This window comes from Hippocampus zosterae, chromosome 13 (genome assembly GCF_025434085.1).
Source record: "Hippocampus zosterae strain Florida chromosome 13, ASM2543408v3, whole genome shotgun sequence".
Lineage (NCBI taxonomy): Eukaryota > Metazoa > Chordata > Actinopteri > Syngnathiformes > Syngnathidae > Hippocampus > Hippocampus zosterae.
In genome coordinates, this window is record NC_067463.1 from 17,146,458 (window position 1) to 17,167,978 (window position 21,521).

The 21,521-nt window shown below is 41.8% G+C and overlaps 3 protein-coding genes across 4 annotated transcripts; 1 reads left to right on the forward strand and 2 right to left on the reverse strand.

The window, feature by feature from the left end:
* Positions 1-870: 870 nt before the first annotated feature.
* wbp1lb (WW domain binding protein 1-like b) lies at positions 871-10,077 on the reverse strand. Its single transcript, XM_052084396.1, has 4 exons — positions 9,674-10,077; positions 5,814-5,916; positions 4,058-4,219; positions 871-1,732 (listed from the first exon to the last, which is right to left on the reverse strand). The coding sequence occupies exons 1-4, from the start codon at positions 9,764-9,766 to the stop codon at positions 954-956; spliced, it is 1,137 nt and encodes a 378-aa protein (XP_051940356.1). The 5' UTR covers positions 9,767-10,077; the 3' UTR covers positions 871-953.
* Positions 10,078-11,433: 1,356 nt separating this feature from the next.
* LOC127613370 (homeodomain-interacting protein kinase 2-like) lies at positions 11,434-15,094 on the forward strand. Its single transcript, XM_052084388.1, has 2 exons — positions 11,434-11,724; positions 13,698-15,094. The coding sequence occupies exons 1-2, from the start codon at positions 11,676-11,678 to the stop codon at positions 14,999-15,001; spliced, it is 1,353 nt and encodes a 450-aa protein (XP_051940348.1). The 5' UTR covers positions 11,434-11,675; the 3' UTR covers positions 15,002-15,094.
* Positions 15,095-15,134: 40 nt separating this feature from the next.
* On the reverse strand, positions 15,135-21,458 carry poll (polymerase (DNA directed), lambda). 2 transcript variants are annotated; one of them, XM_052084378.1, is made up of 9 exons: positions 21,208-21,458; positions 20,108-20,243; positions 19,736-20,030; positions 19,205-19,307; positions 18,047-18,382; positions 17,783-17,956; positions 17,061-17,189; positions 16,453-16,621; positions 15,135-16,374 (listed from the first exon to the last, which is right to left on the reverse strand). In XM_052084378.1, exons 2-9 carry the CDS (start codon positions 20,220-20,222, stop codon positions 16,013-16,015), a joined length of 1,683 nt encoding a protein of 560 aa, XP_051940338.1. In that variant the 5' UTR covers positions 20,223-20,243; positions 21,208-21,458; the 3' UTR covers positions 15,135-16,012. The 2 variants fall into 2 exon arrangements, with proteins under 2 accessions (XP_051940338.1, XP_051940339.1); XM_052084379.1 differs by lacking the exons at positions 20,108-20,243; positions 21,208-21,458 and having other exon boundaries at positions 19,205-19,323; positions 19,736-19,884.
* Positions 21,459-21,521: the final 63 nt, after the last annotated feature.

The following is a 21,521-nucleotide window of genomic DNA, read 5'->3' on the forward strand; positions in this document are numbered from 1 at the left end:
CCATACATCAGGTGGTTACCTAGCACAAACGTATATCATGGGCAAATGTTTCCCATTGTTGAGTGCAAATTATCACATATATGGTATTGTTGTCATACTTAACTCTACACACAAATATTAAACAGTAACGTATTAATACCGTTTTACTGTAGATGACTAGGTACGGTAGGTTGGTAAATTTAAATACGGCAAAGAAGCTCAGTGCTTTATACTGTACTGCTGGTGGATGCGCTAATCTGCTCAAATGACTCAGAGGAGCTGATGTTCCCCATATCAGCTCTCTGGATAGGCACATACTGCTAACATTCAGGAAGTTAACCAAAAGGCAATTCATGAACCAACAAGTGAATCTCTTGCACTTGAACCACAAAGAAACAAGATATGTGCGGCAATTTAAGACGGAAATGTGAAAATCAAAGTGATAGTCTTAGTTAAAAGCTTCATTTGAAAAAACATAAATAAAATTTGTGCAAAGTAGGAACAGCTCACATAAAGACTCGTTAATGCGCTAGTGGTTCAGATCAAGCACAAGAAAATATTTTCTTTCTGAATTGCTGGAGGATTTAAAAAAAAAAAAAGCACATTCAGGTCCAGGTCAGATGTTTCTAGAATATACGCTTGCTTGCTCCAACAGGCATATGAGAAGGGCTTGTTGACTGTGTCTTTTAGTAACTAATTTCCAAACACTCCAGTCTTTGCAATATGTATCACAAGATGCAAAGACAGCAACTGTGCGAGGTGCGTGTGTTTACAAACTGTCTTCTGTCCACACACACGTTAGTCAAGCCCACGTCACGTTCCAGTGTGTAGAACAGAGCTTTGTCATCAGTCACTGTGTTTTGAAATTTGACTTCTGGATCACACAAATAATTTGCATTTTAAAAATCTTGAGGTTTGAAGCCCTTTATTTGTGTCCCAAAAAAAGCTTTCGCGATCCAGCTATGGTGTGTGTTTCAACCTTGTGGTTCAGTGTTAGTACTGTGGTGTGGACCCTCCTGCTCATTGATGGTTTGGAGGAGGAGGCAGACTGGAGGGTGCAGTGACGCGCTGCCCGTTTGGTGCGCCGGCTGGGAGGATCCTGGTGCCGCTCGCCTTTCCGACCCGCCGAGCGCCGGATCTTCCTCCACACTGAACGAAGACCGGTGAACACAACTATCACAAAAGTCTCCAGCCTCCTCCTCCTCCTCATATCCCTCACGGCCCAGCAGGCTCTCCAGCTCCCGCAACTCTTTACCTTCCAAGCCACCTGTTCCACTACAACCATTGTTCCCACGTGAGCCACACACACACACTTCAATCCCAGAGTCACCTGTAAACCGTCGCCTTCTACCATTAGGGAGTCGCTCCTTGTCATCTGACGGGTCCTTCAAAAGAGCATCCTTGCAGTCGCTCGTCTTATCCTCAAGGTCGAGTCTCTCCCTACTAATCCCCTCTGACAAAAGTAACATGCCTGAATCCTGCGTTGTTTGTGCAGGCTTGTTGTCAACATTCGGCATTAAATCGAAAGCAGTCGGTTGTGGCTCCTCTACACTGGGCCTGTTGCACGGGCCGTCCGAGTTGGGGGTTGCTGTGGCCGGTTGAATGTCTGGACAGCGTCCATCCTGCTGCTCGAGGTGAGGCTGCGAGACTGCCGAGGATGCTGCTGTGTGTAAGGCACTGTAGGGTGGTGGAGGAGTAGGTGGACGGTTCACTACTTCTTCGTAATCTGGCAGCAGATAGCTTGGTAGAAACCCTAGAGAGAAAGATGAGTTGTAATATCAACGATGCCTTTACGAAGATAAGAATGAGCATCAGACTTGACAGGTTTGATAAATCTGAAATATGTGACATGTGAAGCAATGATAACACAAATAAAATGGGACATATCATGGAGAAATCCTGAAATGCCACCACTAAAAAGTGGTCAAAAAGCACAGAAACAGAATTCCTCATCAGCAAGCTTCGCAGAAGCCTGACAATGATCCTGATCACATTAATCAGGTGTGCTGAAGCAGGGGGAGATGGAAAACAGACAGGACTGCGAGCCTTGAGGACTGAGTCTGGACACCCCTGGCTTTAAGTGTAACTCACCCATCTGACAACACTCTTTCTCCACCCCTCACTAATACAGTATTTGTGGCGTTGCCTGGAGGAGTCTTTGGGCTTGCTAGTTGGGCGAGGTCTAGCCGTTACTGACAGCAGCAGTCACAAACTATGACCAAAATACTTATTCCAACCAAATGCTGTGCTCATAAATCACTTATGTGACATTTGAAATAAAGTTGTTGGCAAAAGCTACCGTTCCAACTCCAACTCGCTACGGAGGCCTAAAAGTGACTGAGCCGCTTGTATACCCCACGGTGGCAGAGTGACAACGTTAAAATTCCAGAAGTGATGTTAGGATTCCCTTGCTCGTCCAATCAGAGGACAGAAAGCCAAACTCACGTGGATATCATCAACACCAGGAAGTAAACAATGTCTGGATCGCTTCTGAAAAATCTTGGACAGTGTGTTTGGGTCGAGTCGTCCAGAGTAACTTTCTGCCAGTATCGTGGTTGTAGTTCAACTCAGAAGTAATCAAAATAGTTTGAAAATGCCATAATAAAACAAGTTGATTATCACTGTTGACTGCTGTGTGTGCGTGCGTGCAGCGCATGTAACCTCTCAAGCTGCGGTGGAAAAAAAAAGGACTCCCAGACTGCCTTTCTCAGAGACGCGTGCAAGCGACCTATATTTTTGTCATTTCTCGTTCGCTGATCATTACATGAATGTTAAGGAGTGCAGAACAACACACTGCTATTGTCTATCTCACAGATGTCAAAGTCAAGGCCCTGGGGCCAGATCTGGACCGCCACACTATTTTATATGGTCCGCAAAAGAAAATCAAGCATGTTGAGTTCCATGATGCTTGCTAAAGTCTGAACCAAAATTTCAAATTGTCACAAGTAATCTAGAATAATATTGTCATTATTCTTGACTTCAGATTTTAAAACTAGTTATTCATCAATTTGTGGTGCGCTGTGTATGTGGAGGGGATTAAACATTTATATGGTTTCCCAAAATTCATACAGGTCCTCCAAGGGAAACCCGAACTACAACGTGGCCCGCGACAGGCGGATGCTCACTAAACTAAAAGCTATGATGGACAGTCCCTCCCAACCCTTCCAGCCCACCCTGACAGCACTGGGTAGCTCCTTCAGCCAGAGACTTGTTACACCCGCGCTGCAAGAAGGAGAGATACCGCCGCTCATTCCTACCGAGTGCTGTGAGGCTGCTGAATAAACATGTGTGAAAACCTGTAACCATTGTAAATAGCACAGCCACCTTCTGCTGTGTTTTCTATGCTATTGCTAATGTATTATATTTATTCTAGAAATATATTGCTAATGCTATTTATATATATATATATATATATATATATATATATATATATATATATATATATATATATATATTGCGCGTCGTCCCGCACGCGGTCTGTCCTTCCGTCTGTCCCTTTTCAAAACGTGCCTACTTCACCGCGCCGCCACTGCGCCGCTCAGGCAGTGGCTCACTACGATCGCGCGGGCATCTTAGCGAAAAAATGTTGTCTACCCACAAGCATTGCAATGAAATTGTTAGTTATTTAGTAGAGCTAAACATCTCTTTATTTTCGCGATAAGCAATGAAGATGAACAAAAAGTTGAACCAAGCAACAACACTTTTGTGGGCCGAAGGCACACCTTACCAGCCTTCCGCAGGAACTAGCTGATGAGCCGCCCGGGGGGCGGCGAACCAGCTAGTATTTTATATTGCACTTATATTGAACTGTGTACAGTCCTTTCCAGAAACATTTATTTTGTGCAATGAAACACTTTTGTCCACCCCCCACCCCCCACAATTTTGCTGCTGTAGACTGCAAATTTCCCCCGTGTGGGACAAATAAATGTTACCTTATCTTATCTTAAAACGAGTTTGACACCCCTCTTCTAGCTCAATGTTATGTCAGAAGTGAGACTGGGTCGGGACAACGCCACAAGACAATTCGCCAACAAATTAGTATCAACATGTGCATTGATGTGTGTAAAACAAGTCTTACTGAAGTAGAAGGGCACTGAGGGAAAGTTGTGTGCTTCACGATAAGCAATAAGGTTGATCTCGTGCTGTCGCTGCTGTTGCTGCAGTCGGTGTTTGGTGCGGCGATGGTGACACACGCAGCAGCAGCTCAACATGAAGATGATAACCCAGACCAACCAAAACCCTACAACAAGGCACAATCCACATACATTAATCATGTTTGAGAACAAGATGTTTGACAACAACCGATGTAGACTTATCAAATACCGTGTTTAATCGTATTTTAATTTTAGTAACACGTCAGTGTGGTGAGTTTGACGTATTTCCTGGCCCACACATACCTAATCACAGCTTTTAACGGTCTTTCGGGCAAAATTCTGCATTCTGCAATTTTGACCAAGAAATCTCCACTGGTTTTCCAATTTAGACAATTGCCCATAAACTTAAGAATCTAAATTTGTATGAGGAACGATTTGTGTCAAAATTATTCACACAATTACATTCGTGATTTTCACGTTTTTCAGATCCACAAATACATCTGCGATTTTCACGTTTTATTGTTGTGTGTGCATATGTCATGACTTCTCATTTATCAATATTTGAAATGGAAAAACGAACAATGAGCCTTTCCCCGATCTTCTATTATGTGTTTATCGCAAACAAGTCAGGAAACAAAATATGACCGTATTTATTTGCCTCGCGCTCGTTTTGCCTTGGCCTGTGAGACAAATGCGCACACACAACACCCCAAAAAAAGTGAGAACCGTGCATATATAATAATGGATTTTTTTAAAAACATGTGAAAATTGCAGATGCACTTGTGTGAATAATTTTCCCACAAATATCTCCCCATGAATTTGAATCTCAAGGCCGTACAAGTCCGATTTCAAGATACCATTTCTGGATCACTGTGGGTCATGAGTTGCACAAAAGTTTCATTGACCATCATGAATGAGATGATTTGAGACCAATTTGGCTCTAAAACAAATTGGTTCTATTTACGTAATTTCTCTTGGGGGAAATATTTCAAAATCAAAACGGATTGTTTGACTGAAGTGTTTTTTTCCCCTACACATAAAATGTTTTTTTTGCCCCTGTATCCATCTCCCCTCCCTTGAGGTTTGGCACTTGCGGATATTTTCACTACTCTGCATTTGCAAATGTTAACTGGTTATTTGCACACAAGTTGACCTACCATTTACTTGTTAGATGCATCAATGATGGCAGTCGATTCATTTTATTATTGAACTCACCCAATTATGACAAAGAGGTTCGGCGCGCTGTTAGCTGAGGCTTGGAGTGGGAGGAAGACTTAAGCTCGTCAGACTTATCATTCCGTCATGCAACCTCCTTTTCACAATATCATCTTATTTTAAGTGTTGCACTAAGGTGACTCTTTAGTTAGTTTAACAAAGTGAAGCCACACTTGTGACTGCCATTGGGTGTACGCGCTTGATCGACACACGTATGGGCGCATTTCATCGTTGGGCGACTTTTTCTTCGGGTTGACGGACGAGCTAACGTAACGGGGAGCCGGAAATTTAAAACGTAGACAAATCTGTGAGAATAGTCCCATTCCAATCGATTCTCAAGACTTGATACCCAACCCTATGGGCTGTATATCTGACGAACACAATTGCCTTACGCATCACTGGCCAAAGTGGCCAATGCGTTTTATTACCTCCCAACAAAATTGATTTTAACCCGCATTTAGCGGGTTGGCGTCGGCCAATTTAGCACACTTTGACAGTATGGTCTAGGAATAGCCGAACACTTACACCAAAGCTCATAGTAGTAACTGCAACACTGAGATTCTCCACAGCAGTGACCCGACTCACACATGTAGCTCTGGTTGTTGACACCTTCACAGAGAAGTAGGCTCTGCAAGACAATGAGAAAAGGAAAGGTATGGATCGAACCACAATTCAACTTGAATGTTTAAAAACATCACAAAGCATCCAGGATCGGACATGGCCTGCTACAAATTACAAATAGTGGTTGTACTTGTAGTACTTCAGTAGCATGTTTTGTAATGTTCTCTATTTGTTCGGCTAACTTCCGGCGAAAAGTATGTGATCGGCATGTCAATCAATGCGCTTCCTTGGGATCGCAAAAAAAAAATGATCACCCGCAGCGCGTTTTTTGCAGCCTGCAACCAACTATTGATCAAACTGTGTGCAGTTTAGCGTCCCCTCGTTTGTGCATTTTCTGCACTATTAGTTTGAAATAAAGTCCTGTTTTTGTACAATAAAAGGAAAGACATTTGGATAGAATTGTTTTTTAAATCCGATTCAAATCCCACACCCGTCCCTCAACCACATACTACTGTATAGATTATTCTCCCACACAAAAATGGCTCTCAAACATATATGTTGCTTCTTCCCCTCTCTTACCCCACACACCTACCGACCTCCACGAAAACAAATACTCAAACACACACATCTAGCCCAGCAACGATTGCTCTATGGAAATTTCCAATCAGTGGAGATCAGTCCACACAATCCATTTGATCATCACAACCTCAACTGCTGACATACTGTAAAAGTGGCCACAGGCTTACATACCATTACCAAATTTTGTTTGGAATCTTCTGAACTAATTTGACATGTTTCAAAGTGCTGCTGAACAGAAATAGGGAATTCACTGGTTAAAAAAAACAAAACAAAAAAAACACGTGGCATCTCAGATAACCTCTGCTGTTTTCATTGATCTGCTGGCTTTTGCCCATCTTACGTTCTCAACCAGGCCACCTGGGCCTGTCTTCCCACTTGATACTCAGAACCGAACCATTCAGTTAGTTTGAGTCTTCAGCTTGTCCTCCATTGTACTGACGCCGTTTTGTCCTTTTGCAAAAACAGCCCTTGTACACAAAAAAAACCCCACACCATATTGGACAACGCAATATGTGGAAGAAATTGATGTCAACTAAAACGGTGAACAGTACTAAGGTCAGTTACCTAAATCCTGGTCTGCACAGAGCTAAAAAGTATCTTTTTTTTTGTTTGCATTATGTTAAACAAATCATGCGATGCTGTTTCTGAACTAGTATAAGGGTTGTAACACTAAATCGCCATTAACACTGAATGTTTGCAAAGAATAAAAAAGATTGATGGAAGAAAACATCTTATTTCTGCCGAAATGTGATGTTCTGACTTTAACTTTCCCAGAGCAGTTAATTAAACGTTGACTTTAATTGTCATTATGCTTCCTCTCAATGTGCAGTTAAATGTTGAACTTTGTGCAATACAGAATTTGCAAGTTTCAGAGTGTTCCTTTTACGTGTTGCTTGCCAAATTAACTCGTTCTGGTTTTGAAAGCCAAACTTGATTAGTGACGAGTTTGCCGGCATTTCTTGGGGGAGTTACGTCTCCAGTCATTTTAATCCACTCTGTGTGAGAACCACATTTCGGCTCCAGAGCATATTTGCACAAATTGAGAATGTGAATATGCATCTCCCTGATCTCATTATCACACTTGTTTTTATTGTATATTGTTCTATTTTTTTATTTTCTTAAGTTTTGGAACATCCTGGGCTAACCTGGGGACCACAGGTAATATATATTGTGCCATTTCATATGGAAAGGTGTGTTGGTATGACAAAAATTCCTTGAAAAGTAACTTTATAATTTGAATGAACAGCCAGAAACTAAATTAGTGGCAAAATAAAACAAGGATATTCTAAAATAATGTCAATAAAAAACATCAGTAGGGGTGTTATTCAACAGCTTAACACACGCTCGGGGTGGGAAGAATCACAGCCACATCACACGCTTGCTGCACAAGCAAAATCATGCAGTCAGTGTATTGTCACAATGGGAAATTGCTCAAACACTCCACCGTTCTGCACATTTATAATTTTTCTTTAAGATTGGGGGAATCCAAAATTGGAATCACGCTTAAAATTAAATTGCACAGCCCTACTGTGACACCTTTTCAACATCATCGTTTAGTGGTGTTTAGAGATGAGATGAAAATGAAAATGCAGTGAACGGAAGACACTCAAAATGCTCGGTCATGGGTGTGGCTCACTATGTGACCAAAGAACCACTTAGCAGCAGATACACTCACCACCGATTCATGCTCAGGTCTACTTTCTGACATGTACTGTAGGTATTCTGGTGCTAGAATAGTTGACTAAGTGACAAAACAGAGCTAGTAAAAGTTAATCATCGTGACTGTTATGACTGATTATGGTGACACAGATATGCTGATAAAATACAGCTGATATGTGAACGGTTAAGGCATTGACATATGCCTGAGCCATGTGACACATCCTCTTGGTCAACGGCCATTACAAGGGCATGCATAAACAAAAGAAATATAGACACAGCAAACACACGGCTGCCAGGCTATGCATCATTTCCTAAGCACAGGGGATCCTCAGGTTATGGCCGAGTTTCACTGCTATAAGGGTGATGTAACCTGTGTCTACGAAACATGCAATGGCGTATTACTAACCCGTGGAAATGTTGCATGTTGGGACTCTGTTATGGTTCTTGTGCATGGGCCTATAAAGAAGTACAGCTCCAAAAGGTCAGGAATAGAAAGAAAAAAGGAGTGATAACCATTTGCGTGTGAGAGGATACTCGGCCTCTTACTCTTTAGATCTTGGACAGTGAATGCTGCATGCAAACTCTTCAATTGGCAAGAAAACCACGGTAATATTTTTGTATTGTAAATAATTATGTCATTGTGACACATCTCTAGAGTACCCCTTCTTGCTGTATTTGTTGTGGTTGCCGTCACTGTGCATGGTTTTCATACTTCATGATCATTGTTGCACTATCGCGCTGAACATTGCGAAATGGATCTCCGTTTGTCCCACATCCATTTTCTTAATTTATTTTTGGGAGTTATTACAAGAATGAGACCAACTCAACTACCAGCAACAAATTCCCCAAGTTTAGCATACACAGGGTTGAGACATGTTTACAAAGAGGAATGATTCATGCAAAAACATGAAACTCAACCCAACATTTTAAATTGAGTACTTTGCTCCCTTGCCAGGTTTACTGCACTCTTGTATCAGTACTGTACATTGCATTTTGCCAACATATTATTTTAACTCTATCTTTGTCTCCCAATGTGAATACTCTGGTGATTAGAAAGCAATAAACATATTACCGTAAACACAATGTTACGATGTACTGCTGCATAACATAACAGTATGTGACCAGTGAGACTTGAACAAAGTGCAGCAAGCAATAACTGGTGAGTGCAGTTTTCATCTTGACATTGTGTCTTTTAAATGATTACTGCAAATGAAGTGTACCATACTGAAAAGGAACGCTAGGCTGTTGCGAGTAGGTAGCATGGCGACATTCACATCATGTTTATGCATCTGGTGGCCAAAACCTACGAAAGCAAGGCCCCAACTCCTCCAGGCTTCCTTAACTTTGTAATGTTAGCGAGCGCAACTAGCGAACGTGGAATGTTGTCGTTGACAACAAGGTATCCTAAAGGTAGCCAGTGAGTAACAGCAATGTAATATATACATGTATCGTGCGGTCCGTACCACCGTATGCTTTATGTTTAAGAAACGAGTGAATGCTTACACTGCATGTTCTAACTCATCCAGGTAACTAGCAGCTTGCTAACTGCCCTGACATAGGAAATGAGCTCGCTTAGGACAGCTTACCCTGTCGGTTGTGGAAGCTGTGGGGGTGACAGAGGCAACGTTGTGCAAAAACAATCCCATTTTAACAGCCAAAGAGACTTCCATTCCTCCCATAATGTTGCAACGAGTAGGGCAAAACAAAAATGGAACCGCTTTGGTTCACAAACTTCATCCGAATACCATCGACTACTTCTCGGGCAGTGACTCGCTTAGAGGCCGCGGTGAGTGCCGCCGCCCCGGCATCGTGGAGCTTTCAAGGTTGGCACGGAAGGGACCGCAGCGAGCAACGGGTTGCTGTAGGGGACCGCGGGTCTTGCAGCTGTTACACAATCTGTTTGTTCCTCCCGCATGAGAGTTCGGCTGGTGTCTGCTCCGCTGGGGCGTGGCGTGATCACCTCGAGCCGATCCATGTGAGCAACGTGAAAGGCGTGCTGTACATTTGCGTGGCTGGTTGAGCGGACTGCGACGCCATTGGATAACTCGCTTGAAGCTAACCAATCACTAGCGAATGCGTCTTTTCCTTATGAATTCATGACAACCCACGGGAACAACTCGTTTCTATTTTGTACCTTCATACAACTTCTAGATTTACAAAAATCGTTTATCCTTGGCTTCAATTTAACATCAGTAATGAAAGTCTACAAAGTGATGATAATTTAAAAAGCCCGTTTCACTATTACGTCACGAGTCCACCCGGGTGACAAGAGACGCAGCATCTCTGATGACACCACAAGGAAATAAATAAGGCTTTTAAAAAGCCAAGGCAAAAAAAATTATGGTCTCACCAGTTGTGGAGAATAATCACTTGAATGTATAATTTCACGACTTTATTCTTTAAATGACCTCGCGCCACCTTAACTCTGCGCTCATCCGCCGAAGTACCAAGAACTAAACGGAAGCTCAGAGGGGATCGAGCCTTTTCCGTTGCTGGTCCCTCTCCCTGGAATGACCTCCCACTGAACATTCGGCAAGCCCCCTCGCTGCCCATCTTTAAAACCCGCCTCAAAACTCACTTGCATTCTTTGGCATTTGACTCAGCATGACTCAGATTTGATCTTAGTTTTACCGTTTGATGCCTACTACCATCTTTGTTATGGATTATTGCTTTATTGTTGTATATATGTTAGTTGCTCCACGTACAGCACTTTGTATGCAGCAATGGCTGTTTGAAAGTGCTCTATAAATACAGTTGAGTTGAGTTGAGGACAAGAAAAGGCAATTTGTGGATGTTCCACAGCACAACTTTTATTCAAATGCCACCGTTCTGCCTTTAAGAAACACTAAAAACAAAACTTATGAGGACACAATCATAGCATGAATGCAAATCTAGTAATAAGTTAAGGCTACACACACACTTACTCTGTTTCTGTCTGTCTTTCGCTGTCTTTTTCCCCTCTTTCTCTCTTTCGCGGGCAGCGTTCTACCGTGTTGCATTGTGTTTTAGATTTGATTTTAATGATTTTTCTGCCATCATCTGCTGTGTGTAGGTAGTCGTCATTTTGATTGGCTGCTCGCGATTAAATGCAAATCATTTGCCTCAGGGTCGACGCCGTCCGGTGGCCAATGACATCATGTTACGGTACCGTATTTTCCGAGCTATAAGGTTGAGCGTGGTCAAGCGTTATTCGCGGTGTTCCTGGGGACACATAACCCAGCCCCGCCCCTGCCGTTACGTCATATAGAGTCTCCGTTGTCGAAATTGGTGAACAATCAAAACAGTAACCGCCCCCGGGAGAGCAGAACGAGTTCCATCGTCCATTTTCGTTACCGCTCATCCTCAGCTGATGACAGCTGACTTTGGACGCGAGGCGGCGTAAACCTAGAACTATTGTCCAGCTCGTCAATCGCAGGACACAGATTGACAAAAAGACCCGATCCAACATGAAAACTCCCAATCTCAGATCTCCGAGGCGGATCTGTTAGTAGTTAAAAAAGAATCCCCGGACATCATGTCGATGAAAGTCAGTTGCCAAACTTGAAATTTCTAATCTATGCCGTTTTTCTTACCATCTCATTTAAGAAAATGTCATCGTGCATAAACTCTTTAACTTCAGATACATCACATGATTCAGGTAAGTTCAAATATAGCCAAAGTTTGTGTGAACAACACACTTGATACACTCATATACTGGAATAGTGTTTAACCAATACTGTACCTTCATCGTATGTGCTGCAGCTTCTTGTAAAATTGCATGCCGAAGATTCGACGCTTTGATAGGTTTGTTGTGATGTTGCCTCGCAGATGAGTCGGTCTTCAGTCAGGTTTTCCCATATTAAACGAAAGGATAGGCATAATTACGGAGGAGCATAATACCTCAAACAAACACAATAATTAAATGGAGCAATTTATATTTGGCTGAGGCACTGACTCCGGAATAAAGTGCGCATGCGCATTGTAGTGTTTACGAATAAACACAAATGTCAACGTTGACGTTTTCTTTTAATAGCCGTTTGCGTAAGGCGAATAATACCGACGATTTAACTCTAGCAAAAAAAAAAATCAAATTGGCCGAATAAAATGTTGCTTTGATGCCGTGACTCAATATGACAGATCTCTTTGTATATGTACATTTGTTTTTATATGCTTCAAAAATACAAAGCAGGTTGAAGTTCATGAATGCTCGGGGCATTTACATTAAAATCATATACCTGTACATATAATGTATGTTTACACAAAACCATTGTATTCAGTACAAGCAGGCACTGTACAGTTTTAAATGCTGTTTGTTTCACAGAATGTCTTACCGAAAACATTTGTAATGCCTGTACTAATTTGTGAATGCATGGCTTCCTTCTCATAAAGTGACATTTATGTCTGTGAAATCTAGCCCTTAATATAAAAATATGAATCTAAGACACATTTGAGGTTTTCCAGCAAAACCAAAACGTACATTCTTTCAGAAAAACACAACTTTTTTTTCAGAGTAAGTTCTTGAACCTTTTGTCATTGTAGGTTCAAGATTGATAAGTTCAATTAATATAACAAAATATGAAATATATCTTGTAATATAAATTCAAAGCCGGAAAACCTAGTCATTGATTTCCTGTGTATGCAAGACAACGTGTTGATGATATGATTGTTTGAAAATGAAATTGCTAAAAACAAACAAACTAACTAACTAACTAAACTTATTTGGCTGGTGTCGGTGGGAAAATCTTAATGTATATTATTTATTTGTACAAATCTGATATGATAAATGTAAATATAATTGAAGCCTAAACGCTGGCTATTGTCATCTTTGGCTCTGTTCACATCTGTCAAAAATGGGCAAGGAGAAAATGCATGTTTTGTTGAAAGTGAATATAGGGTGTGTATAGACCATTCGGTGCGTACTGTAAAAAGAGAGAGAACCCGGAAGCGATTACATTGTATTTTGTGCATACAGTTGATGTGGCGTGTTAAGTATTCATGTACTGTGTGTTCCTACAGCTTGAGTGACACGTTGGGGCCTATGTTTTTACTTGAAGTTCACACCGCATGTTCTGATTTTGTAATGCGATTGTGTACTATCTAAGTAAGAGATCTGGACATCAGATGAATTGTGTACATTTCGTTTTTCCTGGAGCAGCGTAACTTTTGGTCACACTCTGGTCCACATCACTGCACAATTGGTATTACACCACCAACCCCTTGCCCCCTTCCTTCCATTTCTTTCATGGAATGAAGAGATGAGTCCAATTCACATTGTGTTTATGTCTTATGGGAAAAAAACTCAACTCAATATGTTGAACAAATTAATTACACCTTAACAAAGAAAATGAACAGAATAAAAATACGTTTAAATCTCAGTTTGGTGTTATCCGTGGCGAGTCTAAAAAGGTTTGAGTAATCTAAATCAATAACTAAATGCTTTATCTTTCAACATTCTTCACTCAATTTGAATAATAATAAATAATAATAATAATAAATACTTTGTGATATCTTGAAAAATTCAAATGTTTAAATGTGTTCATTTCATCATACATATACAGTATTAAAAATGTAATTACATTTTATTCTGGACAGTAATATGACCCTGTATCCTTTGCCTGTCTCTCTCCTCAGTGCTGCTGATAACATGTAATGTCCAGACAGGCCAGATATTAAACAGTGGCTCCTCCCCGTACACCGTCCTGGAGTTTGTGGGCAAAGGTCGCTTTGGAAAGGTGGCCAAGTGCCTAAAAAAGTCCACCATGGACACAGTGGCCGTAAAGATCATTAAGAAGGATGCTTTTTTTATCAGGGATACTGAGAAGGAGCTGGCCATGCTCAAGATGGTCAGTGACTTGAACCCAGACCATGCCAATATCATTAAATTCTTTGAAAGGTTTGAATATATGGGTCATACCTGTCTGGTTTTTGAGATGCTCGACTGTCATCTGTTTGACTTGCTCATAGGACGAAATTGGGAGCCGATGTCTCTGAGTGAAATCCGCTCAGTTGCCAAACAGTTGCTGATGGCCTTGGATGCTCTAAAGCGCCTTGGCATCTTACACACAGATATCAAACCAGACAACATCATGTGTGTCAACAAGCAGGACTGCCCCCTCAGGGTAAAGTTAATAGACTTTGGTCTAGCTCAGGTAGTCTCCAGCGTTCATCCCGGGATGAAGATACAGCCTAAAGGTTACAGAGCTCCAGAAGCTGCCCTTGGTCTTCCCTTCACTGAGGCTGTAGATGTTTGGAGCGTCGGTTGCGTTCTGGTCTTCCTTTACATAGCTGACAACCTCTTCCCTGTTGACTGCGAATACCAGATGATGAAGTGTATGGTGGATGTTCTGGGTCAGCCACAGGATCACGTGCTATGTGCCGGGAAATATACCAAACGCTTCTTCACTAAGGAGGAAGCCAGTGAAGGTCTACACTACAGACTAAGGACACCAGAGGAGTATGAAGCAGTCAACCACACTGCACCTCTCGAGTGGAGCGGCTTCATTGAACCACCCAGCTCTCTGGACGCCCTTATGACCTTTTATCCTGTACGGGGTGAGGTCGGGGAGCTGGAGGACCGCAGAGCATTTGTGGAGCTTCTGAAATGGATGCTACACCTTGACGGGAACCAGAGGATCTCTCCTCATCAGGCTTTGCTGCAGCCATTCATTACAATGACTCACCTGAGCAAAGACCCCGACAATCAGTGCAGTGATTATATAAGCACTGCTTGCAGCATGATGAAAAACGTGCAAGAGGACGACTGCAAAGACAAATACCCAGAAAACCAGTGTTCTGATATGGACAAACTCATTGAAACAGCTCAATCTACTTCCCTGGATTTCCGTAGCACAATTTTTCAAAGAATTTACAGACTGTGTGGTCGAATCACCCCGTTATTTTCTTGTTTTAACCCCTCAGCGGATGACAGTATGTAAATGCTTCTTAAATGCTTTTTTCCTTTATATTTTAATGTATATTTATATTTGGTAAGTCCCATAACAATTTACAAACCCCAATTCCAATGAAGTTGTGACGTTATGTAAAACAAATAAAAACAATACAATGGCCTGCAAGTCATCCACCTTTATTCAACCAGAAACACACACACATTTAATGTTTCCTTTAGTTTCCTGATTGAAGAGTTGATAGTCTGTAGGGATTCATGCAGCGGTGACATTCAAGCAACCCCGTTCACCAATTTTCTATTGCATGTACATCAAGTTGAAAACATTTGCCTAATTGTTGAATACATTTTATTAGTGACAGCTTTCATGATCAGTTGTTTCATTTTAAGTGACAGCAAAACGCTCGATATTTTATTGTATTATCTCACAGAAATAGTGTGTATACAAGCAAAATTTTATTTGCATGTTCATCAAGTTATTAAATATTGAGCTTGTGAATCTAGTATTTAACATTTGTGCATTCTTGTATAGTGCATGTAGTTCAAGAAATGTTTCAAAGGGGGCGCTTCCTTTGAACTGTCGAATAAAATCAACGTTCAAGTCAATCAGGTCTAAATAAATTTTACCTGTCCTAAATTGTATGTGAAGTGCCCAGTGGTCGACAGGTTAGCGCGTCGGATTCACTGTGCAGAGGTGTAGAGTTCGATTACGGCTCCGGCCTTCCTTGTGTGGAGTTAGCATGTTCTCCCCGTGCATGCGTGTTTTTTTCCGGGTACTCCGGTTTTCTCATTCCAAATACACGCACGGCAGGCTGACTGACTGAACACTCCAAAATTGTCCCTAGGTGTGAGTGTGAGCGCAGATGGTTGTTCGTCTGTGTGTGCCCTGCGATTGGCTGGCAACCGGTTCAGGGTATTCCCCAGCTACTGCCCGAAGACAGCTGGGACAGGCTCCAGCACCCTTGTGAGGATAAAGCGGATCGGAAAATGGATGGATGGATGGCTTAATTCTAATAGAACAAAGCATGGCGATTGCAAACTGTCACCAGTCCCTTTCACAAGGCTCTCTGTATGGTATACCCAAAAGTTTAAAAACGTCACTCTCGGTAGGTGTAGGTAGGGGAGTGCCAGCATACACCTTAGCACTACCTTGACGCACCACACTTTGATTAAGCGAATGCTCTGACAAGCTCATGTTCTTTGTCTTTGCTAGAGCCCGCAAGGAGCGGTTGAAGTGTGCCGAGCCGGTAAAGTACATCAGCGCACAGGCAAACTCATTGTAAGGCACCACAATGACATCCAGCCTGCGATGGCGGCGGTCTGCTCCTGGCAGGCGGCATACGCCCATGTATTTCTTCTGCTCTCCATTCTCCTCGTGACTCACGAGATCGTCTGTCAAAAAGCCTGAGGAAATAACATAAAAATACGACTTTTGAGTACAGATGACAAGATTGTCCACTCAACCATTCTGGCAGAGCTTACCAGTGTCATGGAGGCTCTGGAGCACTTTGCTGAATACACCTTTGTGGGATTTTCCGTTAGGATGTGAAATAAGCACATCAACATCTCCACATGTTCTCTTTCCCCTGCGATACGAGCCACATGCCATTGCCACCAAGCCAGAATCTATTGCTTTGGCAGCACGCGTCACCTGCACAAAGACAGAAATAAAATAAATACTGTTTGTCATCAATAACAGTGATCCCCAACCACCGGTCCATAGAGCTTTGTATTGATTTTTCTGTCCATCTATGTGTTGGCTTCCAGTCTACGAATTGTAGGATGGGCAATAGACGATACTGAGGGATGAACAGTGCTGTTGATGCCTTGGGGACACGCGATACAGAAGAAAAAGAATTACTATGTGCATCCCAATTCAGAGCCACAGAAATGGATAATGGCCCTATTTAATCACTATCACGCAACGCAACTGGGTGTGCCAAACATAACTTTACAACCAGCGCTTCATTGTGATGGGACCAAATGGAAAATAATTCCTAAACGCTTGACATGAAGCGTGGTGGTTCAATTATTGAAGGAAGCAGCCTATAATGCTAAATGTTGCCAGAGAGAAACAAAGATGTATTTACCACTTCCTCAATGGCTGCAGCTTCTTCCCTGGGCATTCTGTCTTGAAAGTCATCATAGTGCTTGAGCCCTATTTTCTGAGAGCTGCTCAAGTGGGCTTTTGTGCGGATGTCCTCCAAAGTGCGGAATCCCTGATGAATTTAAAAAAAAAAAAACAGTGAAAATGTGAGACACCACTGATTATTCTATAATTATTCTCTTTGTGCATCATTGTAATCATCATTCACCGTGTCAATTACTGAGTGACGTCTCAGTCTGTCACATGGACACCCTTTTTGCTGACAACTGACGGAAATACGCCCTGCCTGTCTCGTGTCTGTTTTTTTTTTTTTTTGGCAGACAGAGGATAGACGGTCTCGCGGACTATGTGAAATTTACTGACGGCAGCAATGAGAGACAGTTCAGTCAAAATAACATGACGGGCTGACCGACTGATGATTACAGTTTCGTTCAGCTTGAAAAAATGATGGGACTGACAATAACAGACGGGTGGCCAGGCTGCTGACGAATGACAGACCAGTAAAATTTTGTAAATCGCACACCTCTGATGCGTGAATGGTTGCAGACAGCAGACGAGCGCACCAGTTCTTTGCAGCAAAGATGTTTGGGTCTTAAATATTAGCTTCGTTCTGTGTGCAATTTGCACGTGGTTTTGTTCAGAATGCAGCTACGCATTTCAACCGGCACATAATAAGCTATATAGAGAATGAACGATGGAGAGTACCTGTTGGTACCAAAGCTGTGCTGTCTTTGCTCCCGCACCCCAAATGTTGGTGAAAAGCTCCAATACTGGCACCGCCTCTCCAATGTGATCTAGCTTGCGCAGATGACCACTTTCCATGATCTCATCAATTTTGTCCGCCATGCGTTTGCCAATTCCCGGGATGAGACATGCCTCCTGAAACAGAGGACACAGGAAATGAAAAATTGAGGGGTTCATTGCTTCTTGCGAATGTATGCAGTATCTCTTGCATCTACATTAGCTTACCTGATATGACGTAACTGGCTTGTGATAGCTCTTCAATGCATTGACAGCTTTGGAGTACCCCAATGCCCTCCACTTGTCCCCCTGGTGTGTATAAGCCTTGGCCAGTAGTTCTAGTTTGTCGGTGATGTGTTTGTTGAAGTTATCACTTTTGGATTGAGAAGATTGTGCGCAGACCCACTTCCCCGAGACCACCGGACGAATGACAGTGTCTCCACCAGGCTCAAGGTTGAGCCCAGTGGCTTCTTCTTTGGGGCGCTGGCCTGTGATGAGAGCTTCAAGGTGGCTCTGACTGACTCCCTCATCTTCTCCTTGCGCTTCTGTTTTGCCTGATGCAATCTGAAATAGATTACCGGTACATGGTTATGGTAAGGAGTTGTCCATTCTGGCAAGAACCATATTTACTTGAGAGATTGGTGAATTTGGTTACACATTGGCCTGGGCGATAATTCAACATCATTATGTATCGCGATAGACAGTAATTGAAAACGCAGTCAATAAAATGTTCTGTGTTGTAAGCAGCACACACGAAGAAGCATCCAAACCAATGAAGAAGCAGCAGCATACTCATACGGAACAAAACACAGGTGTAACTTTGTTCAACTAAATGACCAGTTGGCTCAGTATAACTCTTGCATACTAACCTGATTAAATACCTCGGGATGGATAAGTGTCGTACAAGTAAATGAGTAGCCTGCTGTCTTTGACGTGCTAGCGCCAGTGTTAGCCATGTCAGACCCTCAACATCCCACTGAAGTCAAAATCATACAAGTAAATTATAAATGGACTACGGTAAGAATGGGTCCGCTAAAAAAATTGTGTTTTTCCTGAGAGAGTTGGTCAACGGTGATAATGGTTGCAGTACATGAAAGAGTATTAGTTCACTACACTTATATTGTATGAACACTGAATGAAGGTTCATGATGCTGCTTTGGGGTAGCACTTCTAACGTAATTATTAAAAATTAAGCACAATATAAAAAAAAAAAAACTAAATTCAGCCTTTTTTCTCAGAGTCCTTATTTTCGATAGTTAAAAAGATAATCCATATATATATCGATACAGACCAATACGAAATATTTCTCTTGTTAAATACTTTTCAGTCATGTCGCCCAGCCCTCGTTGCGCATAAGACTTTTCTACAAATGTAACAGCCACTGACCATGTCTGATGTCTCCCCTAACTTGCTTTGATCACATTCTGGCTTGGGAGTCACCTCAGTTGCAGATTTGGTGTTCAGCAAGTCTTGTTGAGTTTCCAAATCCCTAAGATGAGAGAAGACTGACAATAACAGAAGCAAGATAATATCTAAGTCAAACGGGCTCCTCTGTCAAGGAGAGAAGACAACACTAGCAAAATAACTGAAGTGTCTACACTAGGAGTGTCCAAAGTCGGTCCTGGAGGGCCGCTGTCCTGCCCATTTTCCAGCTCTCCCAGGAGCAACACACCTGATTTACATCATCAGGATTGTTCTAATGCTGCTACAGAGCTGGTTGATGAGCTGATCATTTGAATCAGGTGTGTCACAGCTGGGAGAGCTGGAATACAGGCAGGACAGCGGCCCTCCAGGACCGACTTTGGACACCTCTGCTCTACACCACGTCTAATACAGACCGCAATGAGGTGTAAATACATGTTAACCCACATTGACGTGAGTTTTTAGCACAGGAGACAAAGCAATGAGAGGTATTACCTCTTTGTTATAAGACTGTAGCTTGATTCATTCAAGAGTTGTTTCTCACTGATACATGAACTTAACCAACTGCATTTCACGAGATGGACACCGGAAGGCATTGCGTCCACCTTGATGAGACGCAGAGCCCTGTCACACTCCATGTTGTCATCAACAACAACATGAGTGACACCAGCACAGAGCGACCTTTCTGTCTGGCCTCCGTTTTGTTGAATTTGTCTTTGAAAGATTTGACATCTTGCATTTCCTATTCCTGCAGGCAGGATGTACACCGAGGTACCATTAAAGATATGTCCTACAAAAAGGGAGACAAAAGACAAAATGAAATGCGGCGCATGATCTGACTTGGAACCAAAACAAAATAATACCAACCTGTGACATCAAATTCATCAGATTTCTTCTTTAAAGGAGGATAATCTTTTTCTTGAGAAATTCGGGCCCTTTTAACTTTGGGGAAAGCTTTCATAACCCCGTGACACGGTTCCATCTTCAGGGTGAAAGAGGCAAGCTGTACATTAGAAAATGTTTTGATATATAAATCTTTCATGTTGTTTTTTTTTGTTTGTTGGACATTTATGTTCTCTTTATAAAGATAAAGAAGTCATTAAAACTATTCTAGAAAAAAATGCTACACATTATTATTATCATCATTATTACTACTATTATTATTATTTATTAGAGTAGTGGTAGTAGTAGTTTATTTCAAAATTGAACAGACACATTCCTATTTATAGTGTTACTGCCGATACTTCCAAAACTGTTTGCATGGATTAGCTGCAAATTTTTAGAGCTGCTCACTAACTATTATTATAATAACCTAATTAATCTAGCCATTATTTCTTAGATGAAGTGATGAATCGGATTAAATAAAACATTCTAGCCAAGTGTCCCTCCATTTATTCAACTCAACTTATTTATAGAGCATTTATAGATCTATAGAGCACTTTAAAACTACGGACACAAAAGGCTGTAAAGGGAATATAAAATTATTCAACACTTATCCTCCCATAAAATAGAAAAACAACGCTGCTTCTAGTGCAGACTCAAAAGTCGTAGAATAAAAATGGATTTTAAGACTGGTTAAAATGGAAGGCGGGGTGTCCACAATGCCTTAAGATTGTGCAAGGAGAAAACAAACATTTAATAGTCACACACTCAATTTCGACGTCGCCTCGATAATTATATTCATACGCGCAGTGCTGAAGAATCCTCTGTGAATGCACTATGCTTCAAATCCGTCATATCTGAACGAAATTATGTTAGCAGTCTGCAGTACTTTGTTTGAACAAAACTGATTTTAGCCTACGTCTATACATATACTGTCGAACTGACATTGCCGACAAAAGGTTCGTATTCGGAATAATCGGATTAATGTTTCCTTGTATTCATTCATTTCGACAACCCGATGTATAATAAACACGCACGTGGTTACATAAGCACTATAAAAATCATTTGCCATGTTTTGCGCTTACCCTCTTCCAGAAGGACCCGTTCCTCTAGTTCACAAAAATAAATATTGAAAGCAAACTCTTCCGGTTCATTTTTTTAACTTACTGATTAGCATTTAAAAAAAGTCTCATTAAAAATTTATGCCCCACACTTTTTCGGTCAAACGCTATAATCGACATAGGTGTCTGTTCAGACTGTATGTTTTGTTCTAATTTAAAAGTACAGTATACAGTATATTGGCATTCAATATAAGTAGCTCTGTCCCAAGATGGCCGCCCGGTGACGACCCAACTTCCCATTGGCTCACTGCGCGCAAGAGCAAGCAAGTGTTTGTATG

Coding starts and splice junctions, on each gene's coding strand:
- wbp1lb (XM_052084396.1), bottom strand. CDS start 9,766: ATGGGAGGAATGGAAGTCTCTTTGGCTGTTAAAATGGGATTGTTTTTG. Junction 5,917..9,673: donor CAGCTTCCACAACCGACAGG/GTAAGCTGTCCT, acceptor ATTGTCTTGCAG/AGCCTACTTCTCTGTGAAGG. Junction 1,733..4,057: donor CTCAGTGCCCTTCTACTTCA/GTAAGACTTGTT, acceptor CTTTCTCTCTAG/GGTTTCTACCAAGCTATCTG.
- LOC127613370 (XM_052084388.1), top strand. CDS start 11,676: ATGTCATCGTGCATAAACTCTTTAACTTCAGATACATCACATGATTCA. Junction 11,725..13,697: donor AGATACATCACATGATTCAG/GTAAGTTCAAAT, acceptor CTCTCTCCTCAG/TGCTGCTGATAACATGTAAT.
- poll (XM_052084378.1), bottom strand. CDS start 20,222: ATGGAACCGTGTCACGGGGTTATGAAAGCTTTCCCCAAAGTTAAAAGG. Junction 16,622..17,060: donor CTGCAGCCATTGAGGAAGTG/GTAAATACATCT, acceptor GTCTTTGTGCAG/GTGACGCGTGCTGCCAAAGC. Junction 16,375..16,452: donor CCAGAGCCTCCATGACACTG/GTAAGCTCTGCC, acceptor TTATTTCCTCAG/GCTTTTTGACAGACGATCTC.